The sequence below is a fragment of the Crassostrea angulata genome, chromosome 7, assembly GCF_025612915.1.
Source record: "Crassostrea angulata isolate pt1a10 chromosome 7, ASM2561291v2, whole genome shotgun sequence".
NCBI lineage: Eukaryota > Metazoa > Mollusca > Bivalvia > Ostreida > Ostreidae > Magallana > Magallana angulata.
The window spans coordinates 38,176,580-38,187,638 of record NC_069117.1 but is presented as its reverse complement, the minus strand read 5'-3'; the positions used below and the strand labels follow the sequence as shown (position 1 = coordinate 38,187,638).

At 33.9% G+C, this 11,059-nt stretch overlaps 1 protein-coding gene across 2 annotated transcripts; it reads left to right on the top strand.

Moving 5' to 3' along the window:
• The first annotated feature begins 751 nt into the window (after positions 1-751).
• Positions 752-10,443, top strand: LOC128191691 (chitin synthase chs-2-like). 2 transcript variants are annotated; one of them, XM_052863901.1, is made up of 17 exons: positions 752-1,053; positions 2,384-2,473; positions 2,585-2,617; positions 2,730-3,255; positions 3,356-4,554; positions 4,646-4,748; positions 4,866-4,975; positions 5,593-5,687; positions 5,773-5,890; positions 6,100-6,253; positions 6,559-6,805; positions 7,116-7,316; positions 7,661-8,058; positions 8,225-8,389; positions 8,476-8,678; positions 8,782-8,978; positions 9,306-10,443. In XM_052863901.1, exons 1-17 carry the CDS (start codon positions 980-982, stop codon positions 10,091-10,093), a joined length of 4,701 nt encoding a protein of 1,566 aa, XP_052719861.1. In that variant the 5' UTR covers positions 752-979; the 3' UTR covers positions 10,094-10,443. The 2 variants fall into 2 exon arrangements, with proteins under 2 accessions (XP_052719861.1, XP_052719862.1); XM_052863902.1 differs by lacking the exon at positions 752-1,053 and adding an exon at positions 2,109-2,186.
• The last annotated feature ends 616 nt before the right edge of the window (positions 10,444-11,059 follow it).

The window sequence follows — 11,059 nt, the reverse complement described above, 5'->3', positions numbered from 1 at the left end:
AAAAATTTATGTAATAACTCTTATCACAGGTGCTATTTACAAAATCGATCGCTTTCAAGAATATTCAAGTATGAGGAAATGGCGGGTTTAACGTTTTATTACGAATTTTACCCTATAAAATATAAATTTTTCACCTGCATGAAGTGCGTTCAGTACTCAGTAGTCTATCGCTAGAGGGTTTTTTTTTCTAACAAATTCTCTTGATTTCTGATCTAAATATACGAAAACCTATTTCGCTGGTCAATTACACTTGATTCGGTCTACTCAAATTTAAGAGCTTTAGGAACCATTACATGTACAAGGGAAAATAAAACCTACGATAGGTAAATTTTTCAATAACAAAAGTGTATGAATAATCTTCAATAAAATTAATAGAATGACAAAGACATAGATGGCCAAATCTGTTACTTTAGTACATGCACAATTAAATATTTATCTATAATCTATCGAGGATTGGGAACAAAAATCTCCAAATTGAGAGAAAATCCCTTCCTAAGTGAATGAGCATTATTGGAATTTCAAAGTTTATAATAATATTAAATACATAAACATAGTTTAGAATTACGATTTAGATGTAACTTACTAGATTTATTGACTGCATTTATGTATGGACTTTGATATAAGAGAAAGCTATGAATGCAATCTTTTTTTCCAAAGTATCCCTTCGATAAGATTTTTTTGGGTTAAGGAAGTGATTTTCGATCAAGAAATTCAATAAATGCTCTCTGTAATCCAGTCGGCATTAGAAATAAAATCAATAACTGAAGTCATTTTGATAAGGTTATACCGGTAGGTTTATCACGGGTAATAAATTGTACCCTCCGAATATATTATGTGTGCTCCACGCCATTCTCCAAGACCTCCAGTTACAGCGACACAAGAGTAGATAACAATTAAAAAAGGTTATTTAAAATATCGAGATTGTGACGAGACTTTGGCGATTGCAAGTAGAAAGAGGGAAAGTTTTGACGTCATAACAATGGAGGAAACTGAGGTAAAAACACCGTTTGAAAATCACACTCTGCCGGGAGAAGTTAAACCCAAAATGAAAACGTAAGTCTTCACAAATATTTATTTATGACGACTCCAAAAACTATGTCAAAATACATGTACATTCTTTAACTTTTTAATTGATTGGTTTCGTAAAAAACCCTTTTTTTTTTTTTTGCTGTAAAGACCAGAAAAGTATTATGTTTTACATATATATTTGTCTTTTTCTACATACCAAAAAAACCTCAAAGAAAGTCATAATTTACTCGATTTAAAACTTTTTATTGAAAGAGAAATTGATATGGTGTATTGTTATTGAAAATTTAATAAATTGAAGCAATGAACTAAATGATATAGCCCTAAAATATTGAAATTTTTTTCTCTCCTGTAAACTTTTTAAACTGATTTTTTTCTCTCTTTTTATCTTATCCCTCGCTTTAGTTTAACCCCATCATCTAATTGTAAAAATCTAAATACCTTGTAAGAAGCATATCTATTCTCTGTTTAAAAAAGACCTGTTTAACAGCAGGTACCAATGATAAAAAAGAGACAAGCTTATTTTATTGACCGAAACAAATAAAGGTTCAATAATAAATGCTTAAAACACCAAGCATTGGGTGTCGACGTTTAATTTAGGTGGATTTTCGATCATTGATGTTGTTTCCAGGATACAACAAATGATTAAACTTCAATATGGATGTACCGATTTTATAGTCATAAAATTCACGAATTTTTAGCATGTTGATTTACTAGCATCTAGATAATAATTGAAGAATACTAGTATCAGCGACAATGAAATAAAAAGCATCTTGTCAAACAAATGGTAAATTTCAAAATAAATAAAATGCCAAGTTTTTTTTAGAAATATTTTTAACATACCACTATATGAACCAGGAAGTTGATTTATGAAGAACAATTTATATATAGGGAGAGATGTAAATAATACAACCCCTCGTACAGATTAAACAGTCGTTCTGCAGAATCTACACCGTGTGTAAATAAGACCCTATAGATTACAAGCTCAGTAAGAACACTTTGATAAGAAACCTATCGACTTCGAATAGGTTTTTTTCTTACCCTTGGATACTTCTCCGATCTCGATGGTAGGGTTATCATGAACTATAGTGTCAATACTTTACACAGTACGCATGAAATTAAAGTTAAGCCCGAGAATATTTAGGATGATGAATATTCCGGTAAGCAAGAAAATTTCTAAATTTAAATTTTGTTTGCGATATTACATGTTAGGATTAAATTTATCCATCATGATACCGTAATGATAAAGCTTTATAGCAAAGTACTTCAATCTGACCTTAAATACAAAGCTTGTATTGTTTTATCAAGAAAATGACCTGTTTGATGATTTTACTTTGATAAAATATTTTGGTTGCAGCAAACGGCTTAATCACTTCCCGCCGATGACTTCGAAAGACGAAGATGAAACCGAACGGAAGACTACCGCTGGCAATGGCAAAAAGAAAGGGTAATGGACTAATTAAAATAGAATGTGCAATATTATATTAAAAGATATAAATTTATTTGATTCCTTTTTGAATACTGTACAAAACATGTATGATTATATACCTTTTTACAGGAAGAAGAAGGATCAAAAGAAAAGCAATCAGGGGTATACTACAGTAACATATCACACGCTATAAAGAAACTTTAACAAACATAGTGTTTAAAGAATATCAATATGTTTTCTAATAACAAAGTTAACGAGAAGTTATGTTTTGCAGCGATGAGAACTGGGACTGGGACTGCGCCGAAGAGAAACCCATGCATGGTGCCAACGATGACGAGGGGACGTTTTGGCAAATATTTACTCAAATTGGATTGGTCGTCAGCGCCATAGCATTATTCGTGATCGTGTTCGGGTCTGCTTGTCTCTCCAGAATCATCATCCACGTGATGATATGGAAGCTGAATCCACCGTTAACTGAAACTAACTTCGCAATGAATAAACTAGGTGGCGTATTAAAGCCAAAGATTGAAAGAATGAGCCTGAACTGTAGTGACCTTTCAACGAGCGATTGTTTGCAGGGATATTATGTTCGAAACGGTCTGCCAGATTCGTGGAAATGCACAGTTGAACCGTACAAGTGTGTGCTACGTGAAGACCCCCCGTCCGTGAATGTGGCCTGGATATGGGGTCTCCTCATCATCATGTCTGCTCCATATTTTTACACGATTATCGTTTCTATGTGGAGGATATGCTTCAAGAAGAATAAAGTGGACAAATTTCAAATCAAAATGTTTTTACTTGTAGGTACAGTTTATCTATTCTTACTGCTTTTTATTTACTTAGTAAACATGTATATGTCATTATATTCATTTATTTTAATAATTCTTAATCTTTAAACAGAGTCTAGCAGTGGAACTGACCCATGCTACTGGCTTGTGTATCATGGTCTTCTTGGTTATGCCAGCCTTTGATCCACTGTCGGCCTCCATTCTCTCATACTTTGTATGCATTTTCCCGACGGTTTTAAGCTTAAGGTTCCAAGTAAGACAAGAAGACACCAAGTATAGAAAACAACGACAAAGAGAAAATATTAATTCTACCGTGACGAATAACCAACAAACCAATAACCCACGTACCGATGATTCTACCGTGACGAATAACCCACGTACCAATAATTCTACCGTGACGAATAACCAACAAACCAATGACTCTACGTCGACGAATAACCCACGTGCCGATACTTCTACCGTGACGAACAACCAACGTACCGATAATTCTACCTTGACGAATAACCCACATACCAACCTTAGATACCCAGAAACTCCTTTTTTAGGAGGACTTCTTTTTCTAATAGGATTAGTATTTCTGTGTTTATATGTTTATTATAGCGCAGAAGACGATAACTTAGTTGCCATTTTGGTGCTGTTGTTGATATCAATATGCATGGTTTCAGTAATATGGTGGGAAAATTTTGTGACGTCAAACATCAGTCAAAGCTCAGAAGCGGGAAAACAATCTTTTCTCAAGGACTATGTGAAATCAAAGCGGGAGAAAGTCTCGGTGCTTGTGTACTTGTTGAAAATAGCATGGATATTCTTAGTTACTTTAATCATTTACGTAATTCAATCGAAAGGAGACACACTAGACACAGCAAGGACGTTTTTGTATTTGGATGAGGCAGCAACAGTGAACACACTAAGTGGGGCCGTCCGTCTAGAATCTAGCTCGTACATTACGTACGGATGCATGACACTTAATCCTTACATGATGTCACTTATTTGCTTAATTCTTACCTTAATTTTCTTCAAGATGGCTCGATACGCCTGTCGCGTAGTACTGCAGCGGAAATGCTTCTCTTTACCTATTATTCTCAATCTTTTCTTTGTGCCTCTTTTCTTTATCATCATTATGCGATTTCCTTTACCGTTTACGGCGGAAGGATGCAACGTACTGCAGCCCTTGTGGGAACTTGATTTCAACAGTTCCATTGAAAGAGTCTGGCCACTCATTGCATCTGGCTGTCTGGGCTTATTATCGGTGATTATCTTGACAACATATATTTGGTCAACTGGAGGATCAAAGATGGAGAAAGTTGAAAGGTGAACCATTTGGCGCTTTTAAAAATGAAAGGCTGAAAATAATCACAAATTAAGAGGTAATTCTTTAAAGATATCAACTTTCTTCTTGCAGATTGTTCATGAAGCCGGCTTACTGTGGAATATTTCTCGATTTGTCGTTGTTATTATCAAGAAGGAGAACAATCGACAATTCTGATTTTGTCAAACACACACAGGTACAAATAAAGTCCTTTTACCATAAGAAGACATAATAATAAATTATTTAAGATACAATGTAATATGAAATGATCCTAACGAGAGTTTAATATATTTTAATTTTCCCTCTGACCCAGCAATCGGAGGAAAAACCACAGGAAGTGTATTCGCCTATGGTCTATTTCTGTGCTACGATGTGGCATGAAACGGAAAATGAAATGACACAGTTACTGAAGTCCATATTTAGGTAATAGAACACCGGCACTTTGTGAATAAATTGCGAACACGAAAAAAACTTTGTAAAAGTATTTTTCACCCCCGTTCTTTTTAACATTTTCTTCAATATTTTTTTTAGTGTTAATACAAGGTATTTACTGTCATTATTAACAAAAAGGCTCATATAAAGCTAACAGAAACATCTAGAAACAATGCCTTAAAAATATTGACAGTGCATACACGTATCGAGTTTAGAAAAAAGGGAAATTTTATATACCGTGTTCATTATGCATAGTACAAGAGAGATCTCCAGTAATTGCAAAAAACTTCACTTGAATAAGGCCAATAAATCTGTATAGATTACAGTTCAATTCTCCTGTTATGGAAGTAGTTAACAATTGCTTAATATTTAAAAAAAAATCGTCATAGAACAAAAGCATAATCAATTTTTAAAATAGCAGGTACATATTATAAGAAAATGAAAGTTTACCGATGGATTTGGATAAGTTGTAACAAACGCAACTGAATATTATTGCTCAGATTCTGGTTAAACAGTCAAGTTTGAAATAATTTTTCTGAAGTTAATTGTCAATAAATTATGGTCTTAAATCAGACGTTAAAGCATAGTTGCATGGGTTTCCTTTCTAGAGTTGACATGGACCAGTGCTGGAGAAGACAAGATCAAACTAATAAACAAATGCAAAAAGGAGGTTACTATGATGAAGACATATACGATTTTGAAGGCACGTATTTACGCAAAAACATAAACTTTTTGATAAAGATTATAAAGATTCTAAATTAAAAAAAAATGTGTAATTGTCTTTTTAGTTCATATATTTTTTGACGATGCTTTCAAACCACGCAAAGTGAATGGGAAACCAGGAAAGGGACGTCATGTGAATGAATATGTGAAGCTTCTGGAAAAGTGTGTCCCAAACACTGCTAAGTATGAATTTATAGCATACCATTCTACAAGTTTAAATCCAATATGATATATTAATAAAGTTTTTGTACTCTTGAATCTAAAAAATGTAAAAATCCATCATCCATCACATTAAACCAAAAATGTACATATTGTTGTAATTGAATTCAAATTTATAAAAAAAAGAAATAATTAAACATTTCTACAATGTAGTTGAAATTAAATCGTATTAGGTTGATTTATGGTAATTACGAACTTGACCCTGTAAAGAAGTATGAAACTCCCTATGGAATGAAGTTTGAATGGACCATGCTTACGGATGGTGCTAAACTGATAGTCCACCTGAAAGATAAACAGAAAATTCGCAATCGTAAAAGATGGAGCCAGGTAATGAGCACAAGTATCAGAAAGTAAACCGAGATTGTTTTCATCACACAACTGAATTGTAACGCTATATTAACATGCTCATGGTATTTTACAATATGTCCATTTGTTCAAGTATTTGCCATTTTTACCATACAATGTAAATGTACATGTAAATGTACATACTAGTATGCTTAATTTTGAGTTGAAATATACAATATTTTCATTTTTTGATTATATATGAACTGAAATACAATTGCAAAAACTATTTAAATTTAAAAAAAAGTTAAACAACTTCCCTCAAATCTCGGAATCTTTTCTAATTGTAGGTAATGTACATGTATTATTTACTTACGTTTGAGTTAAATAAACTAAAACCGCATCTAGATCTTCAATGTCAAGAACTGTCCAAATCGGTACCGGAAATGGTTCACAACCTCTCTGAAAACACATTTCTCTTGGCATTGGACGGAGACGTTGACTTCAAACCGGAAGCTGTGACGCTGCTGCTTGACTTGATGAGGAAAAACACCGAGGTTGGAGCTGCCTGCGGAAGAATACATCCTATAGGTTCAGGTACCTGTCCAATGTGTATGATGTCATTGTAAATGACTGATTTCTAACCTAAATTACATGATTATGAGCGCATATTAACAGCGATGTTTATGAAAAAAGATATATTAAAATAATGAGATGCCGATATAACTTCGAAAAAATGTTATTTTGAGGTTTCAACGATTTCAATTGAAATTATATTTCTTTATCTGTTTTTTTTTCAAGAGTTAAACATGTTTAGTTTATGTTGCAAATTGGACCAGCCTTAGTTACATGATTAATGATTCATCTTTCAACAAGTTTTCTTTAAATTATTCGACTTTTCATCTAGGGCCAATGGTATGGTACCAAAAGTTCGAATACGCCGTCAGTCATTGGTTGCAGAAGGCAACGGAGCACGTGATAGGATGTGTTCTCTGCTCGCCTGGCTGCTTTAGCCTTTTCCGCGGGTCTGCTGTTTTGGCGGATAATGTCCTGAAAACGTACACAAGACAAGCGACGGAGGCAGAACATCACATTCAGTATGACCAAGGTAAACTAATTCTAGTCACTATTGGTCCCTGAACAGAGTTGAAATATTGTAGACCTGGATAGTTAGTTACCAATATTGTTTCGATTCTCAATGCAAGGTTTTCTGTTTGTAAAATATATTTTTCAAGCTAAAACGATGTATATTTTACTCTCACCAACGAATCAACCTCGAGAGGGAGAAAACCAAGCATTTAACCATTCCTCCACTACAAACATTGGTTCCCTTTAAATTTAATTTTTCCACATAAGTGTTATTCAGCTTAAAATCTACCTACTAGTTTTATGGGAACATTCTGGAAATATGAAGGGTATCCAATTTCTTGTATGGATTCGTGTTAATTACAGGAGAGGATAGGTGGCTATGCACACTCATGCTTAAAGAGGGGTTCCGAGTAGAGTACTGCGCAGCGTCAGACGCACTGACGTTCGCCCCGGAAGGATTCTTCGAATTTTACAAGCAGCGACGTCGCTGGGCTCCATCTACCATGGCCAATATATTGGATCTACTTTTAGACTGGAAATATGTGAAAAAGAATAACGATAGCATTTCGATGTTGTACATCATTTACCACATTTTTCTTTTCGTATCGTCATTATTGACGCCTGGGACCATCTTTCTACTAATTATGGGTGCCATAATCACAGCTTTCCCTGCAATCCAACCATGGCTGGCTTTAGTACTCAACATGCTGCCTGTTGGCATACTTATTGTGTCTATATTTCTTACAAAGGAAGATACACAGGTATACAACATCCCTAATTCATCGCTAAAAATATTTATTGAATAATTTATACTAGTAGACAAATATACTTTTGTATTTAACATTTGATGTTTGAAAAAAATACTGTCATCATTGTCTTAAAATTTCACCCTGATCAGATTCCAACTATGTACATTTGTATTTTAAGCTGATGCTGGCTGGAATCATTTCCACTATATACAGCCTCGTTATGATGGTGGTTCTGATTGGATTGATAAAAGAGGGTGTGGAGTCGCAGTTCTGTTCCGTCACTACCGTATTCTTCTGCTTCGTGGCAGGTGTTTTCATCGTTGCAGCGCTTATACACCCACAGGTGTGTTTCTCTATGTTTGAAAAACAGCATTCGATTGTTAAGGTTTGTATAACATTTCATGACATTTTTTGTCGTTTTTTTTTTAGGAATTCACTTGTTTATTTCATGGAGTGCTGTACTTTCTGGCGGTACCCTCCATGTCGATGCTTCTGATTCTTTACTCCATCGGCAATATGCACAACATCAACTGGGGCACGAGAGAAAACAAGTCTGCCGATTCACAAGAAGCAGTTGCAAAACGAAAATCAAAGTTTGAAGGACATACTTGCTCTATTGGGGAATGGTGTCGGTGAGAGCGTAACCTACATGTTTCTATTGTCATTTTCTCGAAGAATTGAATTAATTTTTGTAACAACAGAGAATTGCACACAAGTCAATTAATTTTTTTATAGTTGCATGCTCTGTGTTCGAGAAATTGTTGAACCTATGCCACAGGATGCAATGGATTATGCGTCTGATAACCCTTCAGACGATGACAAACCACAGCAAGAGGCAACCGACAAAGAGGCTGCTCAGAAAACCACAACAGAAACAGAACAGGCTGACCATGACAACACTGTGGTGAAAAAACTAACGGGAGATAACAAAGGTAAATCAGAATTTAATCATGTAATGTTATATATTATTTTGAGGTTGATTTATGAAACAAAGTTACCATTAGAATATGCTAAATAATTTATGATTAAATACTTAAAAATTTAAGCACAGGGACGGTTTTACTCTTTTTTCAGTACAGATATTGAAGCGGATTGTTAATGATTTGGTCATTGAGTTTTAGTGTTTGTGGCGTAATATTGAGAACTCGGTGTTTGTAACAATCATTCCTTTTAGGTCCCCGATATATCTGCGCAAAACAAATCGGGTCCGTCGTCCTTAAGGTTACACATATTGAACATTGCACATTGTTTCTTTGCAGGCAAGGTTAAGAAGGGAGATTTCAAGAACTGCATGGATCTCTCCGAGGACGAGAATGTATTCTGGACAAGACTAATTAAAAAGTATTTGAAACCAACAGTTATAAAGCCTGCCGAGCAAGAGAGAGTTAAAAAGGAGTTGGAAGAGTTGAGGAATAAGGTTTTCTTTTTCGTTTTTATTATAAACGCCTTATTTGTGACAATAGTCTACGTTTTGACGCAAGTCAATTCCTACCAGGGAACATTGGAAATTCCTCTACCTTGCAATGTTGCCGGAGGCAAGCAGGGTAAAATTGAGCCGATATCCATTGCATTCACTTTGACATTTGGATTATTACTGTTGATCCAGTTCTTTGGAATGATATATCACAGAATATCAACCTTTACACACATTATCGCTTCCACCAGGTTAGATACTCAGAGGCAGATCAGGCGACCGAATCTTAGAAGAAAGGAGGAAGAAACGACAACAAAACGAGAAGAGGAAAGTAAAACCCCAGATGGTAACAACTTGCCTAAACACTTGCCACCAATTCCAAACAAAGGATGGAAGAAAATTAAAGGAGGTATAAAAGTAAGTAGTGCGCTTCGCTCGATTTCTGGAGAGAGTAAAAACCGACCTGAAAAACTGAACGAGCTGAAAAATAAGATGAAGGAGGAGTCTATAATTTCCGATGAAGATAAAGACATTTTGAGTCAATTTCCTGATACTCCGGTCGGAATTTTGAGCATTAGATCTCTCCGTAAAAATGATATACAAGAGGATATTCCAGGAACTTCAAAAGGCTGATATAATAAAGGCATTGATTATGAATACATTACATTTGAATAGTCAACATGATTGGCAGTTCATAAAATAATTTTTATTATTTTAAGATATATCTTATGATTATGATTACTATCTTATTTAGTAATGTAGAAATCTAAACTTAAGAATTCGTTGGTTTTGAATACTAGTAGCATCTAAACACAAATAAAAAAAATATACATTTTGAAATGCATGAAGGTACAGAAATTTGAGATCAACTTCCCCCTACCCCCATATTTTATACTTGATATAGTTTTAAAAAGTTTTTTTGATATTGTAATGTCTTTAGTTATAGTTTTAAATAATTATAATTAAAGTATGTATTTTGGATATTGGTCTCTTTGCGTGTCTTGGTTAGTGTGTTAAGTACGTTCTTAAATATTTTGAAAGAGCTTTGTAATGAATAATTTTTTAATCAGTTATATTTGTATTGTTATTTTATCGTCATTGTATCTGTTCTGACATTTCTATGATCTCAAAGTCGATCATTGGAACTTTGACCAAGAAACTAAACATGTTTAAACAAGTCTTTAACACTATAACTATTAAATTGTTCTTTCATTAATTGATAACTGTTTCGTTTTTACTGGTAATGTTTTGGTTGAGAAATGAAGCATTTGCATTTTACATGAAGAGAATACTAGAAGTTGTATTGATTACTTTTGTATATTAATAAATTGATACCATAAAATATCATGTATATTTAAATAATTTATTGTTATAGAATTTAAACTTAGTCACTCTAAAACCTTTATGTCTTTGATGGAGCCAATTATGTGTTCTTTTGGCATATTTATTGTAAAACAATTAACCACAAAATATGGGGAAACCAACAAATAATAAAAAAATATTGTTAATTTCAAATAACACGTAAAAAATTGATAGGAGTGCAATTTACAATATTTGAAATAGAACCCTTTCACTATTTCGTAAACTTCTTAAAACATT